Genomic DNA, 27,409 nt, shown 5'->3' on the forward strand with positions numbered 1-27,409 from the left:
GAGCTGAAGTCAGATGCTTAACCAACTGAGCCACCCAAGCACCCCACGTACATTTGTTTTTTAGTGTCTATTGGTGAAATTCAGCGACAATAGTTTTGCACGCAGTTAAATTTCAACAGAGCAACTGGTGTTCAGGCCATACGAGGACAGTAAAGTTAATAAACACATAGTAGGGGCAGTTTAATCTGATGGCAGCAAGAAAATAATAAGATAGTTATCAGAAGTGGCTCAACGGGTCAGCACCAGATTAGCATCTTTCTCCCTTATCTTCTTTGTCTACAACATACAATTACCCCTTCCTTCTTTCTCATACCCCGCCTTTGCTTTCCCTACCAGAGCAACACTTTTTTGGTTTCCTGAAACCTGTGCTCCCCCGAATTGCAATTCCGAGACCCCAAATAACAAACCTGTGTTCTTTTTCAGTTTCGCCTCGTTCTGTGGATTAACACCTGCTGAGCAACGCAGACAGCCATACCTCTGAGCGAGAGCTCAAACGATTGAGGTCTCCCCACCTCCCCCCATTTCCTTTTTCTCTGGGTCCTTGTAGAGTGGAAATGGAAAGAGTGTATGTTTTTCCCAACACTTTCTCAAAGTGTTTCCAAAACGGCCACCTCTGACAAATGCACCGTGTTTCAGATGGGGAATTTACCCACGAGACTGGAAACCCCAACCGCTGGCTCCCGCGAGTGGGTGTAGCGGTGAGGACTCCAGCGGGGGAGGCGGGGGGCGGCGAGGAGAGCCATTGCAGCAGCTCCTCGGGGCGGGGACCGGCCGCGCCTTCTAGGCTTCCAGCTCCTTTAGCGAGAACCCTCGGGCTTTCCAGCTGAGGCCGGCCTTCCCGCGCGGCAGGGAGCGACCATGGAGAGGCTGGTGAGCCGGGCCGGGCCGGACGCGGGACGGCGGGCGCGGGGTGGGCGATGCGGCGCGCGTGGCCCGGGGCTGGCGGCGGGCAGAGCTGTCTGTGGCTTCGGTGTCAGTCGGCGCTGGCCCCGCGGCGCTTCACCTGGGGAGGAGCGGATTTTGCCTCCGGCAGGGAGGTCTTCAGGCCTTTCCTGGCGGCCCGGGTACCTGTCCCAGTGTCCTGGAAAAAGGATGCTGCCGGGAGACGCTTCTCCCGGGCTCTTTCGGAGGGGAGCTGGGCGGGGAGGCGCGCTGGCGGCCGGCGGGCCCTCTGGGCAGTCCGGCGGCCTGGCTTACTGGCCGGGGCTCGAGGGCGGCAGAGCACGTTCTGTTGTACCCTGTCCCAAGGAGGGGATGGCGGTGCTGTTCTGGCTCCGTCGTGGCACCCAAAGCTGGGGTGGGGCTGCAGGATTCAAGGCTCGCTCTCTCCGGGGGAGCTCGCTCCCTCCTGGGATACACCGGCCTCTTTTTCCATCCTCCGGTCCCTTTGTCTTGAGAGCCATAAAGGATTTGCCTTGAGAGCCTATAAATCCGGGTTAAACCCCAGGATATCCAAGAGAGACAGACCCTTTGTTTATTCAGGACCTGTTTACTAACTGAATGGGAGCCTTTTTATTTACGCTGCCGTAATGAAAAGAAATAATAACAATGAATAAAACAGTTAAAATCCAAATACAAGTAATACCTCAAGGTAATTTTTTTCAGATGTAGTTTACTGGCGACACCACACAGCCAGTCATTCGGCATCTTAACAAAGGAGTATGGTGGCCTGCGAGCTAGTGTTTCCTTGCGCTGGACGCTTCTGATCTTCACAGCCTTCAGAGAAGGAATTTTACAAATTCCCTGATTTTACAAATAAGGAAACAAGCAGAGAGGTTAATTTTTACATGTCCATGTGACTGCATGTGATGGGATCAGGATTTGGACCCAGACACTCAGGGAAGGAGGCTCTGAGCAGTTGGTTGCCAGAGGCACAGGTCTCTGTGAACCTTGGCCTTGTCGGCAAAGAGCTCCTGGATTTCTCCATTTAATATTTGTACTCCCTGTGTATGATGTGATTCGTGGATTTTTTTAGTTACCTAACATGTCTTGGTATTTACTGTATCTTAGGCGCTTAATTAATACTTAATACTTAAAATATTAAGTATTTTAAATGCTGAGTTCTTACAGCAACCCGATGAAATAATAACGATATTCATTCACCGCTTATCTGTGTCACTCACAATTCTGGGATCCTTACATGTACTACTTTGTTTAGTCTTTTTAATAAAAGAGTTCGGTGCTGTTATTTTGCCCACATCTTGGAGAGGTAGAGTCATTTGTCCTGGCCCACGCATCCTGCATTTGTGCTAACCCAACTTATCACCCAGGATAATTATGTATATATTTAATAGCAAGGCTTTCCTCCGAATTCCCTAGTCTCAATCATTGTGTTTTGCTTCTTAAAAACATTGTCGGCTCCCAGCTTACACACTGCGTTTTGGTGTGCATCTGTTTTCTCTGTTATCCTAAAACACGGATTTTCACTACGAGAACCAATCCATTCTGCATTTCTCATCATCTTTGCTTTTGGGTTTCCACGTAAGAGGGGGGCATATGGTTTTTTAAAAAAATACCATGGACTTAGAATGCCAAAGAAGACTTTTTGGTTTCAGAAGCCAAGGTGTTGATATAGCAAAAGCCTAAGCGTTTGAGTTTTAAAAGCCTAAATATGCTGAAAAACCCACGACATGTGTTATTCCAGTTGGGAGAAACGCAGGGTAATGGAGGAACCAGCTTTCCCAACCCTAGCGGAAGTAAATGTTTTCTAGGCTACGAAAGCAAAGAGGGTCTGTCTGAAGTCTATATTCAGACACAAATTTGTGCTCTGAAAAGGTGGCCCTGTGCCTGGTGCCCATGAGTGGGGAGTTCAGGGAGGATGATAAATAGAACTTACAGGGAGGTGTTGAAATCCAAGAACAGAAAACACCTGTGCCTTGCTTTCTTGGGGGCAACTGTGGAAAGAGACCGGCCTCCCCATCATGATAAGTGAACAGTAAGACAAGAGATGGATAGGCAGAGAACACGCAGAACGCCCCTTTGCTGAACACAGGGAGAATCCAGGAGCACGGAATCAGGAGAACAAAAGAAGAGAAGACACTGTAAGCACAAGGTTTAATTGTTTAATTGCTATGACCATGATGTCTTGAGGGGAACACGGCCATCTTAGAGAATGCCACCGTGGAGAGATGGTTGTAACCAAGCATTAGCAGCCCTGCCCCGTGGCTTGGCATTGTGTGAGCCTCTAGGAATGGAGATGCAATGCAATGCCAGAGACTGGAACAGTTGTGAAGTGCTGGGGTGGCAGGGGGCTGAATTGACAGAGATTATGTGACATTGACTGCAATGAAGTCTCTACCTCTAGTTGGAATGGCAACGTGAAATAACAATGAAATTTAGTTAAAGAAAAATACAGAGAAACCCACATTTCTTATGTATCTCTATTATAGAAAAATGTAGGGAAAAGTTACATTTCTGGCCTGTACCCCTTACAATGAACACACATGCAGACCAAATGAATGGATCTATGGGGCTATTGTAGAGAGAGGTTAATCTGTCTACATCCCATCCTCTCATCTTATAGTAAAATGATACCCAGAATAACATTTCATTAAATATCAACATGTAAAATGCCAGGGGTTTCTGCCCGGTCACTTTAAGCATTGAAGAAAAAAAAAAAAAGGACATTACTGTTTTTTCAAAAGGTGCAATTCATGTAAAATTTGCAGAATTCTCAGGGAAAAATACTTCAGCAAACTTCAAGGCAGTCACATCTTTCTGAAAGATGGTTACCCCTGAGTTACATTTTTAATGTTAACAGATGTGGATTATTTGGGATGTAAATGCTCTCTAACGTTTGCAGTCTCTGTGTTTTCTGTATGTATTTATGGCAGTTTTTTTTTTTTCCCTCTGACCATCCTACATCTTTGAGACCTTGCTGTTTACAGTAGTGGCTTTGAGAGCAAGGCTTCCAATTGCTAGGGATTGCCATAATGGATGAGCTACATGGTTGCTTTTCCCTTCCCATATCCTGAGCACAGTCTTTTATTTCTTCCATTTATAGTCCCTGGTTCTACATCCAAAGAACCAAAGTTCTCTGGTGGTTAAAACTTCAGCTGCAGCATTTCTGGAGATAGCAATGAGATGGAAGCTTCTTGAGCTTTTTGTCCACATTCAAATGCCCATTTCTCTGCTTTGCTTTCTGTCTTCAGGTGTTCGTTGGGCTCTTGTGTCATCTGTCTGCCTACAGACTGATTTGGTTCTTCGCAGCAGTGAGGCTCTGCAGGGCGGCCCAAGGTAAAAAGTTATGCAATTCCCCTGTGTGGAGTCTAGGAAACAAAATTTCTGGGATAGAAACATTTGACCACTGTTGTTTGGCCTGTGCTAGTTCATTTGTCTGCGTGAATTATTTAAATGTGTAATTTGCTTGGAGGAATGGGAGTGGTTCTTTCTGCTTTCCACATTTTTGTTTTCAAAGTGGAAAAAGACATTGGATACTTGCAAACTGTTTTCATAGATTATACCAGACGTAAAAAAAATTCTTCCTAATTTAAGATGTTTTTTACCTATCAAATCGAGTAACTTCTAAATATCATTTAAACATAGTTCCCTGTTTGTAAAGATAGGGAAATGCTTGGGGAGTATAAATTAATATACCCTTTTTAGAAGGTATTCTAGCAGTAAGCTTTTTAAATGGGGTTGCCCCTTTTTATAGAAAACTATGGAAAATAACGAAATATTGAGGTTCCGTAGGTTCACAGTCTGTTATGTAACACATGCTTGTGCTGTCCACTTATCTGCTGAATTTCCTGATTGGGCCAGACCTGTCTGCTCTCTTTCATAGGAAATCACACCTCACTTTGCTGCTGGCCTGTTATCACCTTCCATGTGATGTGCCCTTAGGACAGCCTTTACAGCTGGGGGCAGGGCAGGTTTCACACCATCCACAGCACAGGCTTCACCAACTGACCGGGGGAATCTAAATGGAATTCTATAGAAGCATCAAAGAATCGTAAACATTCTCACCAAATTATTTCTTCCATAGTCAAAAGAGAAAAATCACCTAAGAAGTTAAAACTGTAGCTTTGATTCCTTTTCTACTCTCCATTCTAAAAGCAGCAGTTTCTTCAAATCTCTGCTCTGCAAAATCTCAAGGAACTTTCAGAAAACCCCAATCCCAACGGCAGGTATTGCTTCTAGAACTTTTCACATCTACCAAGAATATGCCTCCCTAAAACTATATATATATAACATCTATATTAACTCACTGTTTTTATTTTTGGGAGGCAGTGTGGGATTCTGGATATATGTGTGTATTCATTTTTCATTCTTTTGTTTCCTAATGAAATTAGGATTAAATATTTCCCTCTGAAAACTGCTTTATCAGTTTCTTTGGATTTCAATACATTATATTCTCCTTGTCACTCATAGTAATTGATTATTCTTCCTATGGTTTCTGGTGTAATTAGAGTTAAAAGAAGCATGTAAATTTCCTGTTTTATTGCACTGTGGACAGTGTTCAGGATCATAAAGTAGCAGCTTTTTTTGCGTCCTTTTTCAAGTTCAATTTTGGAGAATGTTTGTAGAGATTGTATGTTCTCTTTGTTTTTTCTTAAATATTTATTTTTGAGAGAGAGAGAGAGAAACAGAGTGCACACAAGTGGGGGAGGGGCAAAGAGAGAGGGGGACAGAGGATCTTAAGTAGGCTCTGCACTGACCACAGCAAGCCTGATGTGGGGCTCAAACTTGTGAACCATGAGATTATGACCTGAGCTGAAGTCGGATGCTCAGTTGACTGAGCTACCCAGGTGCCCCTATATGTTCTATTTGGATAAAAGTTTATAAATACATACCTATATGCATATACATATATAATTTATATATAATGATTCATATATAAATATTCAGTTTTCAAATCGTCTCTATCCATATATATATATGTGTGTGTGTGTGTGTGTGTGTGTGTGTGTGTGTATATATATATATACATATATATATATATAAACTTTATTCATTTCAAGAGAGACAGAGAGAGTATATGGGGAAGGGGCAGAGAGAGAGGGAGAGAGAGAATCCCAAGCAGGCTCCGCACTGCCAGCACAGAGTCCAATGTGGGGCTCGAACTCACGAAACTGTGACATCATGACCTGAGCTGAAACCAAGAGTCTGATGCTTAACCAACTGAGCACCCAGGTGTCCCTTCTCTATCCTTATATTTGACTTTTTTGCTTTATATATATTTTTTAATATATGGAAGTGAAACTCTCCCATTATCTCTGAGGGTTAAAATTTTTTCTTTGCGGGGCACCTGGGTGGCTCAGTCGGTTAAGCGTCCGACTTCCGCTCAGGTCGTGATCTCGAGGTCCGTGAGTTCAAGCCCCGCGTCAGTCTCTGTGCTGACTGCTCAGAGCCTGGAGCCTGTTTCGGATTCTGTGTCTCCCTCTCTCTCTGACCCTCCTCCATTCATGCTCTGTCTCTCTCTGTCTCAAAAATAAATAAACATTAAAAAAAAAATTAAAAAAAATTTTTTTCTTTGCAGTTCTATTGGCTTTTGTATGTTTCACTTATGTTGTTAGGCATATAAAGGTTTATAATTAATATATCTTATTTTAGATTGCTTCTTTTGTCATTTTGAAATGTCCCTTACAGTGTTTTTATCTTCTATTCTTTCTTTTCCCCTTTTTTTAAAGTTTTGATGGACTACCGGTGAAACATTCTAGGTCTTTGAATTTTTCTTTTATTTTTTCCGTATCTTTATCCCTTTGTGCTATATTCTGAAAGAATTTCATGACGTGGCCTTCCTACTTAACTAATTGACTCTTCAGCAATGTCCATTTTGCTAAGTGAGCCAAGTTAAGATTTTATAGATGTCATTTGCTACACCTCTAGTTTCTACTATTTACAATGCTGGCTTCTTTTTACACGTAAGATATGACATGTATTCATGTCAAAGTGTTTCTTGATTTATGATATCTTTATTCATTTGGTAGGAGTTCTTAGGTTTTGTAGAGTTCATTTTTCTTCTTTCATTGTGTCAGCTTTCTCACACCTGTGCCTGTTTGTTTTTATATTGCAGTTTCTTATGGAATCATCTATCATATCAACATGAGTAGCCAGCATTGTGGGGGAAGAAGTTATTGTCATGCCTTATGCTCTGCATTGCATTAAGTAAAAATGTGGGGGTGTGTAGATTCTTATTTGGCTGCCAAAGCCGTCTGTTACGATGCAGCCTCCTGAAGCACTGTCCTGAATATTTCTCTACCTTACGTTCCCGTATTCAGCACTGCTTTCTGGAGGCAGACGCCACTGTTGCTGCCCCTTCTTTTGCAGGGTGTGTGTGTGTGGAATGTATGGGGCTGCTGTATCTTCTTCACTTAAACCTATCACTCTGCCAATTGTCCATTGGCCCTTTTCCTGCTTCCGCCTCTCTGGGCACGAACACATTCTATTCTATCTGACAGTGTTCATCTTCAACCTCATTCTACCTACTTTCAGTTTCCAGGGATTCTTTACACAATATTTGTTCAGTGGGAGTTTGCTTTCTTGTTTTTCTACTCTGTTACTCTTAAAGATTGAATATACGTATTTGAATGTATATTTCTCTAACAGCATCAGGCATGTACATAAATGTTTTCTTTGCATTTTTCTCTATTTTTTCTTTTTTTTCACTAGTAAAAGAATTTTACTTATTATTTATTTATTTAATTCAATTTAATTTAAATTCAGGAGAGTTAACATACAGTGTAGTCTTGGCTTCAGGAGCAGAACCCAGTGATTCATCTCTTACATATGACACCCAGTGCTCACCCCAAAAAGTGCCCTCCTTAATGTCCATCAACCATTTAGCCCATCCCCCCACTGCCCTCCCCTCCAGCAACCCTCAGTTTGTTCTCTGTATTTAAGAGTCTCTCACGGTTTGCCTCCCTCTTTGTTTTAATCTTATTTTTCCCTCCCTTCCCCTATGTTCATCTGTTGTGTTTCTCAAATTCCACATATGAGTGAAATCATATGATATCTTTCTCTGACTTATTTTACTTAGCATAATACACTCTAGTTCCATCCACATTGTTGCAAATGGCAAGAATTCATTATTTTGATTGCCAAGTAATATACCATTGCATATATATACAACATCTTCTTTATTCATCAGTCGATGGACATTTTTGCTCTTTCTATAATTTGGTTATTGTAGATAGTGCTGCTATAAACATTGGGGTGCATGTATCCCTTCAAAATAGCACACCTGTATCCCGTGGATAAATGCCTAGTAGTGCAATTGCTGGATCATAGGGTAGTTCTGTTTTTAACTTTTTGAGAAACCTCCCTACTGTTTTCCAGAGTGGCTGCACCAGTTTGCATTCCCGCCAACAGTGCAAAAGGGTTCTCCTTTCTCCACATCCTCACCAACATCTGTTGTTTGCTGACTGGTTAATGTTAGCCATTCTGAAAGGTATGAAGTGGTATCTCATTGTGGTTTTGATTTGCATTTCCCTGATGTTGAGTGATGTTGAGCATCTTTTCATGTGTCAGCCATCTGGATGCCTTCTTTGGAAAAGTGTCTATTCATTTCTTCTCATTTCTTCACTGGATTATTATTATTATTATTATTATTATCTGTTGGGGGGGTGTTGAGTTTGGTAAGTTCTTTATAGATTTTGGACATGAATCCTTTATCTGATATGCCACTTACAAATATCTTCTCCCATTCCATCGGTTGCCTTTTAGTTTTGCTGACAGTTTCCTTCACTGTGCAGAAGATTTTTATCTTGATGAGGTCCCAATAGTTCAGTTTTGCTTTTATTTCCTTTGCCTCCAGAGTCATGTCTAGTAAGAAGTTGCTGTGGCTGAGGTCAAAAAGGTTGCTGCCTGTTTTCTCCTGTAGGATTTTGATGGTTTCCTGTCTCACCTTTAGGTCTTTCATCCATTTTGAATTTATTTTTGTCTATGGTGTAAGAAAATGGTCCAGTTTCATTCTTCGGTGTGTCGCTGTCCAGTTTTCCCAGCACATTTGCTGAAGAGATGTCTTTTTGCCATTGGATAATCTTTCCTACTTTGTCAAAAAATAGTTGGCCATATATTTGTGGGTTAATTTTGGGTTCTCTATTCTATTCCATCGATCTATGTATCTGTTTTTGTGCCTATACTATACTGTCTTGATGATTACAGCTTTGTAATACAGCTTAAAGTCCGAAATTGTGATGCCTTCACCTCTGGTTTTCTTTTCCAAATTAATTTGAGTTTTAGAGCTCTTTTCTGGTTCCATACAAATTTTATGATTGTTTCTTCTAGCTCTGTGAAGAGTACAGCTGTTATTTTGATAAGGATTCCATTGAATGTTGTAGATTGCTTTGGGTAGTATCAACATTTTAACAATATTTGTTATTCCAATCCATGAGCATGGAACGTTTTTCCATTTCTTTGTGTCTGCTTCAGTTTCCTTCATAGGCTTTCTATAGTTTTCAATTGTTTTCATAAGCTTTCTATAGTTTTCTATAGCATACAGTTCTTTTCCTATTAGGTTAGATTTATTCCCAGGTATCTTATGATTTTTGGTGCAATTGTAAATGGGCTCAATTCCTTGATTTCTCTTTCTGCTTTTTCATTATTGAGGTATAGAAATGCAACCAATTTCTGTACATTGACTTTATATCCTACAGCTTTGCTGAATTCATGTATCAGTTCTAGCAGTTTTTTTGGTGGAATCTTTTGGGTTTTCCACGTAGAGTATCTTATATATCATCTATGAGGAGTGAAAGTTTGACTTTTAACTTGTCAGTTTGGATGCCTTTTATTTCTTTGTGTTGTCTCATAGCTGAGGCTAGGACTTCCAGTGCTATGTTGAACAATAGTGGTGACAGTGAACATCCCTGTCATGTTTCTGGTCTTAGGGGGAAATCTCTCAGTGCTTTCCCATTCAGGATGATATTAGTGGTGGGCCTTTCATATATGGTTTTTGTGATGTTAAGGTATGATCCTTCTATCCCTACTTTCTTGAGAGTTTTTATCAAGAAAGGATGCTGTATTTTGTCAAATGCTTTCTCTACATCTATTGAAAGGATCTTATCTTCTCTTTTATTAATGTGGTGTATCACATTGATGGATTTGTGAATATTGAACGAGACTTGCAACCCAGGAATGAATCCCACTTGATCATGGTAAATAATTATTTTAATGTACTGTTGGATTCGATTTACCAGTATCTCTTGAGAAATTTTGCATCCAGGTTCATCAAGGATATTGATCTATAATTCTTTTTAGTGCTGTCTTTGTCTTGTTTTGGAATCAAGGTTTTGCTGGCTCCAAGAATGAGTTTGGAAGCTTTCTTTCCATTTGTATTTTTAGAACAGTTTGAGGAGAATAGGTATTAACTCTTCTTTAAATGTGTAATAGAATTCCCCTGGGAAGTTATCTGGCCCAGAACTCTTGTTTGTTGGGAGCTTTTTGATTACAGATTTGATTTCTTTACTGGTTATGGGCCTGTTGAAGTTTTCTATTTCTTCCTGTTTCAGTTTTGGTAGCGTGTGTCTAGGAATTTGTCCATTTCTTCCAGACAGCCCAGTTTTATGGCATATGATTTTCATAGTATTATTTATAATTGTATTTCTGTGGTGTTGGTTGTGATCGTTCCTCTTTCATTCATTGATTTTATCTCTGTGGGTCCTCTCTCTTTTCTTTTTGAGAGGTCTTACTGGGGGTTTATCAATTTTGTTTATTCTTTCAAAAGACCAGCTCTTAGTTTCATTGATCTGTTCTACTGTATTTTTTTTTTATGTTTTATTTATTTTTGAGAGCAAGAGAGAGAGAGCACAAGTGGGGAAGGAGCAGAAAGAGAGGAAGACACAGAATCTGAAGCAGGCTCCAGGCACTGAAGTTGTCAGCTCAGAGCCCAATGCAGGGCTGGAACTCACAGACCTCGAGATCATGACCTGAGCCGAAGTCGGACACTTAATCGACTGAGCCACCAGGCGCCCATCTACTGGATTTTTTTATTCTATATTGTTTATTTCTGCTGTAGGATTTATTATTTCTCTTCTTTTGTTAGCTTTGGGCTTTATTTGGTGCTCCTTTTCTAGCTCCTATAGGTATAAGGTTAGGTTGTTTATTTGGGACCTTTCTACCTTTCTTGCTTCTTAAGATAGCCCTGAATTGCAATGTATTTTCCTTTTAGGACTGCCTTTCGTGCATCCCAAAAGGTTTGGACTGTTGTGTTTCATTTTAATTTGCTTCCATGTATTTTTTAACTTTGTCTTTAATTTTCTGGTCATCCCATTCGTTCTTTAGTAGGATGTTCTCTACCTTCCATGTATTTGAGGGCATTCCACCTTTTCTTTTATGGTTGATTTCAAGTTTGATAGTGTGATCTGAAAATATGCATGATGTTATCTCAGTCTTTTGGTACCTGATGAGGACTGATTTGTGACCCAATATGTGATCTATTCTGGAGAATGTTCCATGTGCACTCTAGAAGAATGTGTATTCTGCTGCTTTAGGATGAGATGTTCTGAATTTATCTGTTAAGTCCATCTGGCCCAGTGTGTCATTCACCTTTGTTTCCTTGTTGATTTTCTGCTTAAATGATCTGTCCATTGTTGTAAATGGAGTACTAAAGTCTCCTACTATTATGGTATTAGCAGTGAGTTTGCTTAGGTTGTGATTAATTGATTTATATATTTGGGTGCTTTTATGTTGGGTGCTACAATTGTTAGCTCTTCTTGATGGATATACCCCTTAAATATAATATAATGACCTTCTTCATGTCTTGTTACAGTCTTTGTTTTAAAATCTAGTTGGTCTGTTATAAGTGTGGTACTCTGGCTTTCTTTTGATATCCATTGGCATGATAAATGGTTCTCCATCTCTTCACTTTCTTTTTTTTTTTAATTTTTTAATGTTTATTTATTTTTGAGAGAGAGGGCAAGCAAGGGAGAGGCAGAGAGAGAGGGAGACAGAGAATTGAAGCAAACTGTGCACTATCAGCACAAAGCCTGATGTGGGGCTCAAACTCACAACTGTGAGATTATGACCCGAGCTAAAGTCAGATGCTCAACTGACTGAGACACCCAGGCGCCCCTCCATCCCCTCACTTTCAATCTGCAGGTGTCCTCAGGTCTAAAATGAGTCTGTTGTAGGCAGCATATAGATGTATCTTGTTTTTTTTTTTTTTTTTTTTTTTTATCCATTCTGATACTCTATGTCTTTATAGTAGGACATTTAATTCATTTACATTCGGAGTGCTTATTGAAAGATACGAACTTAGCACCATTGTGTTACCTGTAGATTTTGTGTTTCTGGTAATGTTCTCTGGTCCATTGTAGTCTTTGCTGCTTTCTACTCAGAGAGTCCCCCTTAGAATTTTTGCTGGACTGGTTTAGTGGTCACAATTTCCCTTAGTTTTTGTTTGCCTGGGAAACTTTATCTCTCCTTCTATTCTGAATGACAGCCTCATTGGATAAAGGATTCTTGACTGCATATTTTTCTTATTCAGCACATTGAATATTTCCTGCCATTCTCTTCTGGTCTGTCAAGTTTCAGTGGACAGGTCTGCCTCTAACCTTATGTGTCCACCCTCGTAGGTTAAGGACCTTTTGTCCCTAGCTGCTTTCAGAATTCTTTCTTTGCCTTTGTATTTTGCAAGTCACTTTATGATATGTCATGGTGTTGACCAGTTTTTGTTGATTTTGAAGGGAGTTCTCTGTGCCTCTTGGACTTGGATGCCTGTTTCCTTCCCCAGATTAGGGAAGTTCTCAGCTATAATTTATTTAAATAAGCCTTTGCCCCTTTTCTTGCTCTTCTTCTTCTGGGACTCAATGATATGGATATTATTTCATTTTATAGAATCACTTAGTTCTCTAATTCTCCCCTCATGGTCTAGTAATTTCCTTTCCCTCTTTTTCAGCTTCATTATATTCCATCATTTTATCTTCTATTTCACCTATTCTCTCCTCGGCCTCTTCGGTCCTCACTGTCACTATATCTAGTTTATTTTGTGTCTCATCCATAGCATTCTTTAAAATTCATCTTGGCGAGTTCTCAGGTCTTTGATCTCTACAGCAAGGGTTTCTCTGGTGTTTTCTATGCTTTTTTCAAGCCCAGCTATTAGGCTTATGACTGTTGTTCTGAATATATTTATATTCTTTATATCTGTTTGGAGCAAGTCTCTGGCTGTGATTTCTTCTTGATCTTTCCTTTGGAGAGAATTCCTCCATCTTGTCATTTTGGCTAAGTTTCTGTCTTTTGTGTATTTTAAAAGCATATTATGTGTCCTATACCTAAGAGTAATGCTATATTAAAAAAGAGTCATACACTGTTGAGGGCCTGGCACTCCAGGAAGTGTTTCTGGTGTTTTGTTGAGTGTACTCTGCTCTTGCATTTTGGCTGCTTTGTGCCACTGGTCAGTCCTCCGCAGAGCTCCTCCTTGCTTGTAGTGGGGAGTGTTTGGACCTTTAACTAGGTGTGCTTTGATTTGTTTGTTGAAGTAACCCTGGGGGAAGAAAGGAAGGGGAGGGGAGCCGGATCCCATTAAAAGAGAAAAAAGAAAGGGGAGAAAAGAAAACCAAATAGAATATCAAAACCTATAAGGCCGATTCCAAGGAAAGTGAAAGGAAAAGAAATTGGGGGGGGGGGAGGAAAGCAGAAGGAAAAAGAAAAGGATTTAAAAAAACAAATAAAAAATATGTAATAAGAAATGACAAAAAACAAATCAGAAAGTCTGAGCCTGATTCCAAAAGAAAAAAAGAAGAGGGATGAAAAAAATGAAAAAAGAAACCCAGAGTTGTCTGTTGGTGTGTGTTTGGGGGGTGGCTGTGCTGGTCTGGAGGCAAGGCCGGCTGTGTTGGGTCAGTCTTGTTTCAGTAAATAAGCAGTTGCTAGGCATGGAGAGGAGGGGTTAGGTGTAAGTGTGTCCAGCCTCCACTGGGGGCAGCTGTGCTGCTCTCTGAAGTCCCACCGCATTGTTGTTAGGGGGAAAAAAGGATGTCCTCCCAATCTAGGGGTCTCAGATTGGGATCTCAACTAGGGATCTCAACCCACGCTGTTCAGGCAGTCCTCACAGAATAGCGAGGGCGGTCAGCTTGCCCTGCGCCACAATTCTGTGCCTTCTCCTTGGCACTCAGTTGGGATTCAAAACCCAAAGTCTTAAAGGACTGGCGTGACAGTGATCTGCTCTCCTGCTCCAGAGTAGAGCCTTTCCACCTGGCTGATGAAAGACCTTTGGCTCACACCTGCGGGGTCTTTTGTCCTTGAGGAGGCAATAAACTCTCTTTCTAAAGTAGTCCAGGAAGGGGATTGTTCTTTTCCATTGTGCCCCAAAGATCACTACATCATGCTGTGCACTCTGGGACCAGCTCCCTCCTCCCCAGGATTGCGTGCCACAGCTCTGCTCCAAAGAAACTCGTGCACTTCCAGAACCTGAGAGTTTCACCTCCAAAGACTGAAAAAACAAACTAGTACACTCAGTACTTTTCGCTCCCTAGTCCATGGTCCAGAGAGGTTTTCCTCTTGTGCTAACTCACTGCTGTGCTTTCACAACCCCTCTTTGTTTCCCTTTTGTCTCTTCACAGAAGGGGTTCTCACTTCTCCATAACAGCACTATTTTATCTCCCACAACTCACACACACATGCATCCTGCCAGGCTGTCTCCTTCCAACCATGGAGATCCTTCTGTCGCTCCGCAGATCTATTTCCTGGGTGTTCCAAGTATTCTGACCTCAATAAGGCTATGTTTGAAGGACAAGGAAAATCCAGATCCCCCTTCTTCACTATCCCCTTTCCTCCAGCATTTTCCCCTATGTTTTCTATATTTAACTTTGAACATGCATTTTTAATCAGAAAAATGTGTACTTGTATGTATTAAATTTTAAAATATAAATGTTCTTTTATGATTCTATGATAAAAGTGGTGACCCAAGATGAAGAAGAGCTGCTGAACACACCTGCTTCCTTAAGATGCTCTCTGCAAAATTCCGAGGAAGTCTTGATTGTGACATGGCAGAAAATCAAGGCTGTAAGCCCAGAAAACATGGTCACCTTCAGCAAGAACCATGGGGTTGTAGTCCAGCCTGCCTATAAGGACAAGATAAACATCACCCAGCTGGAACTCAAGAACTCAACCATTACGTTCTGGAATACCACCCTGGAGGATGAAGGGTGTTACAAGTGCCTCTTCAATACTTTTGGTTCCGGGAAGATCTCAGGAAAAGCCTGCCTCACCCTCTCTGGTGAGAATCTCTGATAATACATTGTCTCTGGCTAGAAATGTTGTTTTCAAGAATGTTTGGAACATGGTGGTGGTGCCTAATTTTTCAAGATCTTAACCTCAGAAAGGTTTATGAGAAGATACTTAGCCTCTCATGTCTACCATAACGTAGTTATGGTTATTGGAAGAGTTCGTGGGGCCACATTGAATCTCTGCCTGGAGTTCTCTTTGCTCTGAGGAATTGTGTTGTCAACAAGGGTAAATTAAGGACGATGGTGAGGATAATGGGGTTCTCCTAAGTAGTGATATGATTCTGACCTGGCTTTGCCATTAGCAATCATGTGACCCTGAAAGAGTCCCGTCCACTCTCTGAAGCAGAGTTTTTTTTATCTACACAATAAGTATAAAATAGATTATCTGTAAAGTCCCTAACAGCATAAACATTTTTGGATCTAAGGAAAGAGCCAGATTGGGATAACCTGAAGCCAGTTATGTGGTACCTCTCATTTTGGCTTAATGTAGTTCTCTTGGGATTGAAAGGGGATGTACCATAGAGGCCTTTCATACCTGAGGCCAACTAGAGATTTAACTGGATAATAAGCATTCTTTTACAATCCAATAGGGTTAGTTTGACAAGATTCCTCTCCTTTGACACATAACTGAGATCAAGAATTTAGAAGTGGGAATGAGGCATAACTTTGGAGCATAGCACAGTTGGTGGTAGGTTTAGAAGGGAAAAGACAAATTTAGACATAGTTATCAGGAATGTTAAAGTGAGAGTTTGAACTAAGAATATTGGACCTGGGGTAAGAGGATGCTCAGTAGACAAGAGTGCAAGGGACATATGGCAACACCAAAAAAAAAAAAAAAAAAATATATATATATATATATATATATATAATATATATATATATAATATATATATATATTATATATATTTCACTTATTTTTGCCTACAATGAATCCTCTCTGCAGAATCTTATGTCAGATTTTCTTCTTGATTCTATGTCTTCTGTTCTGTCTCTTTGTACCCTTTTTTCCTCTCCCCTCGCCTCCAATCTTTCTTCCTTCTTTCCTTTCCTTTTTTCTCTCTCCTCCTTCCCTTCTTCCTTCCTTCCTTCCTTCCTTCCTTCCTTCCTTCCTTCCCCCTTCCTCATCACTTTTCATCTTTTTCCTTCTTGTGTCATTCTCATTTCTGTTACTTTTTCTTGTTCCCCTTCTCCCTCCATCCTCCTCCTTCTCCTCTCCCTTCCACTTCTTCCTCCTCTTCCTCACCTCCTCCTCCTCCTCCTTCTTCCTCCTTCTTCCCTCTTCCTTCTTCTTCCTTCTTCCTTCTTCTCCTCCTCTTTCTTCTTCTTCTTCTTCTTCTTCTTCTTCTTCTTCTTCTTCTTCTTCTTCTCCCCCCTATACTTTACCCTTAATATTTTGTAAGTTTTTGCCTGAAAACCACACTCCCCTGAGTCTTCCGGGTAGTAACCCCATTCTTTTCCATTCTGACCCTTTCCAGCTACACCTTACAGCCTTCATCTAAGTCATCCTTGGATATACCAGAGCACCTTGCCACCCAGTCTCACCATGTCAACCCTACTCATCTTCCCTCACTTTTATCTGTCTTCCCCCAGTGCCCCTTGACATTAGTATCTGGGTACTCTTTGGAAAAAGCCACAGCCCTTTGGCCCCATTTCCTCCAGCCCACTGTCACCCTCCCACCTCTTGAACCTCTAAGCACAGACCAGGCTTTCATTTAGTTACTGCCCTTTAATTATCTTGAGGGCTCTGAAGCAACCACAGGAAAGCAAAACTGCATTTGCTCAGCAGAGATAAACTGCACATTGAAAAATATACGATGGCAATGAATTCATCAGTCAAGGGACTTTTGGAAGGGAACAGGATTACAGCTGGACTAAAATAATATCCTTTTCTCATTAACTAGTTGTTTTAACTCCATTCAGGTGATCTCCAAGGTCTTTCCAACTGTCATTCTGTGATTTTCTAGTTATGGGCATGTGAATTTCTAATTTACATTTTTTATGGATATTCCAAGCAGGGACTTTCCAAGTCTCCTCCATGCATCTCATTCCCTGGTCCAGCTCCAAGCAGAGAAAGGCCATGCCTAAGCAGCAGCCCCTCTACGGGCTCTCTGTTCTGAAACTGCCCTGGTACTTCTGAGAAGTGCAAGCTACCTGTATGGAAGTGCTGATTGGTGACTATTGTCAGACTATGAGAGGGATACCCAGAAGAAGGCAGAGGTGCTGCATTGCCCGTGGAAAAAGAGAACAGAATAATTAAGCTCTGGACTGTATGGGAAAGAAGATGCCCTTTATCCATTCAGCTAATTCCCCTGCAGAGAAACGACAGAGAGGATTTTTCTTGTTGCAGGGTTGTACTAGGCCAGTTTCCATCCTGCCGGCCAGAGAATTAGACACAGGAAGAACTGAGATGCCCCAGTTTGGGTTGGATGTGCCATCTTATGTCTTGAGCCCCCAGTGTCTTTCTGTACAGATCTTCCTTCATCCTCTGAGGAGAATGTGGTGCTTAACTGATGGCAGACCATCATTTTTTTTTTGTCCCAGTACAGCCCACAGTGTTCCTTCACTATAAATTTTTCGAAGACCACGTAAATATCACTTGCTCTGCCAATGCCCGCCCAGCCCCTGTGATCTCCTGGAAGGTCTCTGGGTCAGGAATTGAAAACAGTACTGAGATTCTCTCACACCCCAATGGGACCACGTCTGTCACGAGTGTCCTCCAGGTCAAAGACCCCAAGAGCCAGGTGGGGAAGGAGGTAATCTGCCAGGTGCTACACCTGGGGACTATGACCAGCGTCAGGCAAACTTTGGACAAAGGTAAGAGAAGGTGGGCAAAGATGTGTCACACACCTGGAAGGTGGTGAATGTTTTGCGAGCCTGTTGGTTTCTTAGCAAAGGAGCTAGTAAGAGAGAGAATGGCATAAGTGGGGAAAGAAAAACAGGGTTGAGGAAGCCAATAAAGCCAATCTTACTTTGGTAAATGTGGTATGTTGCCCACATACCAAATGCTTTTGCTGAGATCCATCCATTCATTTATTTTTCCACACTGCTGACATTTACTGAGTATCTGTTCTGTGCCAGGCTTTGGGACTGTTGAAATGTGACAGCAAGCAAGGCTCAGTCCCTTTGCTCAGAAAGCTTCTGGTTTGCTGGGAATACAGAATGGGCAGTTACAAAACTGCGTGTTAAATGCTTCAATAAGAAAGCTACGGTGCACCCTGAGAGGATTGAGGGCGGGGAGGAGGGACATCAGCTCAATCTGGAGGGATCAAGGAGATTTCCTGGAAGAAGTGACCTCTCCAATAAAGGCTTTGGTAATCTACACTGTGGAAAAGGGGCAACAGAGGCTTTAAGAAAGAGACCTATCGGAAGGTGTTTTCCTCACCCCTTTGAAACAAACTGCCTCCTGTTCAAAACCCCTTTTGCTTTCTTGTGTTTTTCTCTAAACTGCTATCTCTGGGTCTCATGGATACAAGAAGTAAAGGTTATGGGTGGGAGAATGAAGGGAGTGGCCATTTTAGAGGCAAGACACTTTGCGAATAGTCACGGTTTTCTTTCTCTCTGTGGTTCTGAGGCACCAACTCTGGATGAGGCTGTCTGTAATAAGCGTCCTGAAAAGGTATTGATGGGTTTTGATTTTTTTTTTTTTTCAGGGAGGATTTTAAGCAACAGAGCTTGGAAAAACTTTTTCCTGTGTATGCCTTACTGGCGTGGTGGCCTCTAAGCAAAATTTCCTGTAGTCATTTTTGGGGTCCTTGTAAAAAACAGACGAATCAAAAAGTCGACATTTAGGTAAATTTGGTCAAAAGATATGCAGTGTTAGATTTGGATACTTGTGAAGAGATCCTCATTTTCAGCCGAGGCAAAGGGTCAATTTCCCTGAAAAACAAGAAGTTGAAAAGGAACTGGTCTTCTTTCCCAAGAATGCTAAAATCGACTTATGTCGTGTATAATGTGTGAACATCATCTCTGTAATGTTTGTTTGTTCTGCAAACGCTTACTAAAAGTCTCCCGTGCTTCGAGCATGTGTCAAGCACAGAAACTGTTGAACTTAGACACATCTCTGTCTGAAGGTGCCCGATTCAATTATGATGTAACAAATCCCTTTACAGAAGTATGGGGAAGATGCTGGAAACTCCCAAATCAGGAGGCTCTTCCTCCCGTCTTTGTATTGCAGAGTGATGCTGAGGAACTTTGTTTGTTGGCCGGTGGAAAGAGCTTTAATAACAAAGATGCAGATTAGAAGACATACAGTAAAAGCATTGAGATGAGTTACTCCTGGGATCGGAATCATGAGATGCATGATTTTTTTTTCTTTCTATTACTCTGTATTTTCCAAAGCGCCCTCAATAAATACATGACTTTCACGGACCGTAAGGCAAAGAATATGCACTTTAGAGGCAAACCAATCTCTGACCGAGCCCTGGTTCTGCTGCTTACTACTCTGATTCTGGGCTTGCTTAACTTCTCTCAGCCTCAGTTTTTTGTTCTATTGTTGTTGTTTGTATATGTGAGATAATAATAGTAATACCTAACTCTTGGGCTGTTTTGAGGACTAAATGAAACCACACATTCAAAGGTCTTCAGAGATAGCAACCACATAAACCGTGTGGTTAGATTATTGTTAACTAAATGCTATCGAAATAATATAAAGCCATGAATGTAAACTTCAATAGGTATATATTTAAGGGTAGTTTTCATTTTAAACTCAGTTCTAGGAAAAACTAATCACAACTGTTTCTCTATCCTTTTTTGCCTCAACAGCTTCTTATGACTTTGTGTCTCCTTTTTCCCCCCTCAACATCTATAGGCTTTTGGTTTTCAGTTCCACTATTGTTAAGTATTGTTTCCCTGGTCATTCTCCTGGTCTTAATCTCAATCTTATTATACTGGAAACGTCGTCGGAACCAAGACCGAGGTGAGTGATCACAAGAAATACACAGAAGGAAACAAATGACTTTTTAATAGCAATTTGGGGGGGGGTTGCGTGAAGATGTAAATAAGGGGTGGCAACAATGTGTTTTGTTCGCTGTTTCCAAAATACCTAAATGTTTCTGGTATTTTAGAACACGTCAGCATCATTTTCTTGCAATTGGACGTTAAAACTGGATGCTTCTGCTTTTTGTTTCCTAAGATCATTTAGGCTAATTATTTGTAACTTGAGAGTAAGGGTTGATGAGTGGAAATGTGGAAAATGTTGATCCAACCATTGTTGAATCAGCTGATGGCAAAACCAGGGAGAGAAGTCTCAGCGTCCACACTATGTTCTTCCATTATTACTGAGAAGGACAATCTCTTTTCTTTTTACAGCGCTCCCCAGGGCCAGCTACTCCATGTAACAGACTCTGAAATTATCCAATATACTCACTAATTAAATAGTATTTTCTCTGTTATACTTTTACTATGTCTCAAACACTATAGGCAACATATAGGCAACCTTCTAACTACATTATGTCATTCTGTCCTTATAGACTGCACATTTTCTCTCTGTCCCCTACAACATCTATCACAACATCTTATGTGTATGATTAGGTGCTCAATAGATGATCATTAAAATAGTGAATGAATCAGTGGATGAATGGATGGGTGGATGGCTGGCTGGCTGGGTGGAAGGATAGATTTTGAAAGTGATGTTTTCAATTCTCCTTTTCTTATTGTAATTTCAGTACCTCATAAATGCTGAGTCTAAAGCATTGTGAGATATTATAAAATGAGACGCTGTAAAACAAGAGGAGTCAGCTAGAAAGAGAATTAAATTTTTTTGTTTTCTGAAGACAGTGCATAATTTATTAAAGTTAATGCAAAGCTGCAGTTTATGGCATGTTGATGGGGATTTCCAAGGGTGAAAGGCTGATATGGGAGTTTTCACCATCTCAGATAACTGTAAGGGAAGGAAGAAAATGTTGGTTTAGAGTGTTATTTTAAATTTCTATTAAAAACTTCACTTAAGTGCTACTTTTCCCCCTTTTTCTTTTATGTCTCATGAGCTATCATGTGCTAGGTTTTTCAAACACTTAATTTTGCATAAACCTTATATAAACACCAGATTAATGTCATTTTATAAAAAAACAACAAATCTTCAGTGCCAGTGACCCCTTTGCAAAAGTAGTCAAAAGAATGTGTTCTGTGGGGAGAGGGGATTACATATTAGATAATTTTATTGCATATAAACATAAGCCCATAGAATTCATTAGTGCTCCGCAGAATGTCAAAGGCAGAAGGCTGTTTGACTCTATCCAAACGTTTCGTTTTTCCAGTTAGGAACTGAAGCCAGAGAGGAAAATTGACTTTTTTCCTAAGGTCACACAGCTAGTTAACAACAGGTTTAGGACGAGAACCGTGGCCTTGGTCTCCTGACCTCTGCCAGAATGTTCTTCCAGCTGTGATACCCTGGAGTTCTGACTTGAAAGGCACTATTGGGTTGCATTTATTTTAGTCTTAGCTTGCTGTTACTGCTGTATTCTTTTGGAAAGTATGAAGAAAAAAAGTATGAAGTGTTCAAATTTGTTTTAAAAAGTCCCTGTTGGACAAGAATCTTATAATGCAATCTATTCAAGCCCAAGGTAAATTCCACTAGAATGGGGCATTTGAAGAATAATTGTCCTTTGTTCATTAAGTCTTAGGTTTTCTGGGAAAAAGAATTGTTCAAGGCCTTTTCCAATTCCTGAAGCAAAGGGAGTCAGCTTATCTTTGTACCCAGGCTTTTCTCATTTATGAAATAAGCACTTGCACCTCTCTAGGATCTTGTAAGCACTAGAATTGCTATTTACTGATGATATCTTCATGACATATGGCCAACTCAGTTAATTACACTGAATGCGAAGTGACATATTTTGGGTGGCTGAATTGTTTTGTGGGTTTCAAAAATGTTAATAGGTCCCGTACACTGAAATAGCTAGTAAAACCAAGTGTTTGTTATGCTGGAGACTTAAACACTCAGGACCAAAACTTAAGTTATACAAAAAGTTAGCAGAAAGGGATGAAAACCATCGGAGATACTGACGTTTAAAATTTCTTTAAGTAACAAATTTTGATTATCAATTTGTGATGAAAGTGAACAGTCCTGCTACATTTGCTTCCTACTTTTTTCCTACCCTTGCTTTGGGTTTTCCTTTTCTCTTCTGCTTTCCATCATTTGAAAACATAAAACTTTTGGATGGGCAGGGGAACATGATGATCAGTCAAAAATGACACCAAATTTCTGGACCCGGTTACTGGAAAAAATGGCAACTGTTCAGAAATAAGGAAGTGAAGAGGGGGAACTAAATGTGTGTGTGTGTGTGTGTGTGTGTGTGTGTGTGTTCATAGTTCATGGAGAAAGAAAGAGGAGAGAAAGGATGAATTAATTCTTGTACTAGTTGAATGTGGGCAAAGAAATCATCTCTGAGAAGCTGCTGGGTGGTAAGACAAATCTAGTTAAGTAAGGTTTGACTCTTTGTTAGGTCCATAACAAACGCAACAAAAAAGCGTATTTTAGACCAAAATCACTTATTCATTGCTCACAAAAGCACAGCAAACTTACAGTTTCAGGATAGAGGGGTAATCTGTAATGATGATGTTATTTTTGTACAAATTAGGATCTATTTTTCTTGTGATCCTGTTTAACGCCAGAGAGAATATTGTTCTTTTCACCAGGAAAGGTGTCCTCTGAAGGTATGGTGAGTTAGAGGCAGTTTCTCTTTGTTCCATTCCTGATAGGATCAGATCACAATTACTTCCCATGAGACTACAACAATCAGATAATAATAGACTGATAGGTTTTCAAAAAAAAAATCCCTTTTATTTTCTTTCATGAATGTAGTGCTTTATTACTGAAATAGAAAGTGAAAAAAAATAAAATTTCCTAGGGAAAATTTCCCCTATTCTATAATATTCTATTAAAACCCAATTGAGGTCATAATTTTTTCCCTTCCACATATACTACAATGAAGTTAAATTTGGGATTGAAAATAACCTCTTATTTCTCGTTAGTCAACCCACCAATGATTACATGCTTCTCAGTAACAAAAACCTCACGTGGGGGCAGATCTGAACAGATAATCATCTCACTTTTTGAAATGTTTGAGTAGCAGTTCTCTTTTGTTTGATTGAGTCAAAGTATAAGTGGAAAACAGTAAAAAATTTACACAACCGTAGGAAATGCCTATTCCAAACTTCACTTTTTCTTCAAATCATCCAGCTATTTTGTAACAAAGTGGTTTTTCCTTCACCAACATTATCTGTATAATTACCTTGAATTCTTTCACTTCACTTCATAATAACCTGACCTTTAAATAGGCTGTCTTTCCATTGATAACAATGGAGGTGTTAATGAAACAATGTGTCCTCAGTGGAATCATGTCGCTTTCTCTTATTTTACGCTTAGTACTATATCAAATACCAGAAGTGCTCAATGATTTTGATGGTGAAATAGTGATTAGTTTTAAGGGCAGTACAAAAAATATTTGTTTCCAAAAACAAATGCAAATCTTTGCTTTGTGTAATAATTGTACCTATGTCTCCCTAATGCAGAGTGGTTGTGGGGGCGGGGGTGCTCCTTACCCCTACTCCGGTTTCCTCAGAGCTCCAAGCAGAAGAGATGTGGCACTTTTTATGAGAGAAGTGTTAAGCAACCTTTACTGAACTGCTTAGGTCAATACTGCCGGGAGAAATCTTGCCTTCCAACTGATTTTTCTACAAAAGTTTACACTCCAATGGGTGCAGATGCCATCCATCGTATCAAAAAATGGCAGGGCATGATCTGATTACAAAGTCATTGGCTAACAGAATCTTAAGCCCGGGCATTCTTGCCTGAGCTGCTTTACGTCTTTTACCACAGATAGTGGATACTGGGCATATTGGCAAGTTTAAAACATTGCAGTTTCTGGTGAAGAGTTACTTACGATTTACATAGAGAATGAGAGGTGGCACCAAGATAAAATCCTAGGCCTTTTACTTCACTAACTACACACCTTGAGGTGAGGCTCACATCCTTTCAGTTTATGTGCTAGAAATCTGATAGCCCTTGAAAGGCCCTCCATGTGTCTTCTTTGTGACACATGAATGCCACCCAATGTCTAGCAAGTTAATATCCACAGGAAGCAAAGCTCAAGGTCTTATAAATAAAATACACATAGATCATTTGAAATTCTTTAAAAAAAAGGTTTTTTTTCTATGTTTATTTATTTTTGAGAGAGAGAGAGAGAAAGAGAGAGAGAGCTTGAGTGGGGAAGGGCAGAGAGAGAGGGAGACCAAGAGTCTGAAGCAGGCCCCAGGCTCTGAGCTGTCAGCACAGAGCCCAACACAGGGCTCGAACTCACGAACTGAGAGATCATGACCTGAGCTGAAGTCAGACGCCTAACCGACCGAGCCACCCAGGTGCCCCAGATCATTTGGAATTCTTTAATGTTTTTTTCACTTGTAGTCTTAAGTGATTCTGCAGAACATTTTTTCCTAGAATTACCTGTCCTTTTATTTTTAAGCAATTACATTTTTTTTAATGTTTATTTTTGAGACAGTGGGGGAAGGGCATGGAGAGAGAGATGGACAGAGGATCTGAAGCTGGCTCTATTTTGACAGCAGAGAGACCGATACGAGGCTCAAATGCATGAACTGTAAGATCATGACCTGAGCCAAAGTCAGTCACTTAACCGACTGAGCCTCCCAGGAGTCCCTACCTATGTCCTTTTAAAGAGTCACAGTGTCCTTGTGTCACATTGGATCAAGAAATGTCCTTATCTTTGCCAATTAAATATGCACAGGAGTATTCTGTGTTTAGTGACCCTTTTGTTATTTATAGAAATATATACCACTATGTATAGAAATTATACATGTTTGAAGTTAATATCTTGTTCTTTCTTTTATCTAGAGCCGTAGAAGACTCACACAGAACCCTGAATATTATGTCCTGGTCTACTTGAATCTGATTCATGTGAAAGGCAGGAGGAAAAGGGTCATTCTCCAAGAACAAAAGAGGTAGGGGTAAAAGACTTAAGAATTTCAAGATTTCCTTCTGCCATGTAAGCGACCCAGTGCTGGTGAGTGTTCCAAAAGGAAGTCATTTCACCTCTCAAGTCTGTTGTAGGACTTGATTTTGTGAAGTAGGGCAGTGTTGTCCTGTTGAATGGACTCTGGATCAGTAGCCACAACTCAGAGACTGACTCTGGCTCCAGCTGATGGCAGCCCCACGTTCATCACTTTATCTCAATGAGCTTCCACATCTGCATCCAGAAAATTAAGAAGTTGGACCAGATAATTTGCCATTCTGCTCTAAAAACTGATGTAATTCCAGGAAAGAAAATGAATAATGAAATGAAAAAGAGAAAGGAGAATACAGAAAGGTGTTGAGGACCAAAGAACTTTTCTGAGACTACCATTAACCTTTCTGTTGATGTTCCTTCTCTTCTTCCATATTGTTCTTAGGTCCATGAGTCTGTTTTTTCACGTGTTTCTTCACTGCATTGTTAATAGCTGGTCTTTCTAAAGTCCTTGGTTTCACTGCTATACTTCATGTTCTTTTGTGACGTTTACCACAATGAATGTGGGACTGAATTTATTGCAAAATAACATCGGCAACCTTAACTTTACTTATCTATTTTTATAGAAGAATAAGTATTGTTAGTCCAACAGCTCGCATATTTAAAAAAGTGTGCATTTCCTGTCCCATTTGACTCATAAGATGTCAGTCCTATTTTAGTCGTTGTGAATTCAAACTTGTGTAATGAAAACATATGATAAGAATAGGCATTTAGGAAGTTTTGTAAATAACAGTCAGTCAATTCAAATGCTTTTCTCTCCTGTCTTCTTTTCTCATGAGTTAACTTCTCATAATAGCAGAGAAGGCATGTATGGGTTTATAGATCCCTTTGGTCTAAATATATTTCCCTTTCCTTTCCTTTCCTTTTTATTTATTTATTTTGAGGGGGGATGGGACAGAGAGAGAGACAGAGAGATAGAGAGAGAGAGAAGCTCAAGCAGGCTTCATGCCCACCACCCTAGGATCATGACCCAAGCTGAAATCAAGAGTCAGACACTCAACCAACTGAGCCACCCACGTGACCCCTAAATAGATTTTTCGAACTAGTGGAACAATTTTGAACTCTTATTACTCACAAGACCAAATTAGTGACTTTTTCAGTATTGCCTGCTTTCTTCTCTCTACTCCATGACTAAAACTTAACTTGTTTTCACTGTTGAATTGGATATTTGTATATTTAAGCTTTTCATGTGTTATTTAATTCTGTATTATTTCATATATTTGTATTAAAATACTGAATGGTTAAACGTAAAAGTGTCAAGGCTAAATATTTGGTTCATGATACTCTTGGGGACTGTGGTAGACATTAGTGATAATCTTTATACTTTCCCTCTGTGTGTGAAACCCTCCCCTCCCATCTATCTCTCACCCACTAGAAGATGCCACTAACATTTCTGATTAGTCACAAAGTCACAAATCAGATATCCCTGATCTAGCCAGAGGGAGCTCTGTCAGTTTGGTAACTGTGTCCATTTGATGTGATATGGTCAATTTTGGAGCACTTCCTTGCATGTGCTCTTTTGATTTTGCTTTTGACACCAACCTTTGCAAACTGATTGGCTTACACAGTTTTGAATTTAATAGGAGCCACCACCCTGCCTCTCGTTCTGTTGCGTTACTGTATCTTTGTATCTCAACTGCCAGATCAGGCAGGAGAGCTAAAGCAGCGGTTCTCAAAAATTTAGACCATCCCTAAAAACATTGAGGACCCCAAAGAACTTTCTGGTAAAGAGAAGTGTTTGCCAATGTTAACCACATTTGAAATTAAAACTTACATATTTGAAAAAAATATACAAGCATGTATTCTATTAGCCATCAGAATGATGTCAACATTACACATCGTGTAGCTTCTGGAAAATTCCACAGCACATTTGAGAGAATGAAAGTGAAATAGGCAAATGATGTTTTTGTATGATGGTGACAATAGTTTTGACCTTGTGGGCCCCCTGAAATGGTCTCAGGGACAATATTTTTTTTTTTTTTTTAATTTTTTTTTCAACGTTTTTTATTTATTTTTGGGACAGAGAGAGACAGACAGAGCATGAACGGGGGAGGGGCAGAGAGAGAGGGAGACACAGAATCGGAAACAGGCTCCAGGCTCCGAGCCATCAGCCCAGAGCCCGACATGGGGCTCGAACTCACGGACCGCGAGATCTGACCTGGCTGAAGTCGGACGCTTAACCGACTGCGCCACCCAGGCGCCCCTCAGGGACAATATTAAAGACTGATCCTG

General features: G+C 40.4%; 1 protein-coding gene across 6 annotated transcripts; it reads left to right on the forward strand.

Moving 5' to 3' along the window:
• Positions 1 to 26,085, forward strand: CD200 (CD200 molecule). 6 transcript variants are annotated; one of them, XM_042902938.1, is made up of 6 exons: positions 1 to 870; positions 4,152 to 4,236; positions 14,834 to 15,154; positions 17,706 to 17,988; positions 19,972 to 20,079; positions 25,009 to 26,085. In XM_042902938.1, exons 1-6 carry the CDS (start codon positions 859 to 861, stop codon positions 25,058 to 25,060), a joined length of 861 nt encoding a protein of 286 aa, XP_042758872.1. In that variant the 5' UTR covers positions 1 to 858; the 3' UTR covers positions 25,061 to 26,085. The 6 variants fall into 6 exon arrangements, with proteins under 6 accessions (XP_042758872.1, XP_042758871.1, XP_042758873.1 ...); XM_042902937.1 differs by having other exon boundaries at positions 17,706 to 17,978; positions 19,926 to 20,079; XM_042902939.1 differs by having other exon boundaries at positions 17,706 to 17,978.
• Positions 26,086 to 27,409: the final 1,324 nt, after the last annotated feature.

Source organism: Panthera leo, chromosome C2 (assembly GCF_018350215.1).
Source record: "Panthera leo isolate Ple1 chromosome C2, P.leo_Ple1_pat1.1, whole genome shotgun sequence".
Lineage (NCBI taxonomy): Eukaryota > Metazoa > Chordata > Mammalia > Carnivora > Felidae > Panthera > Panthera leo.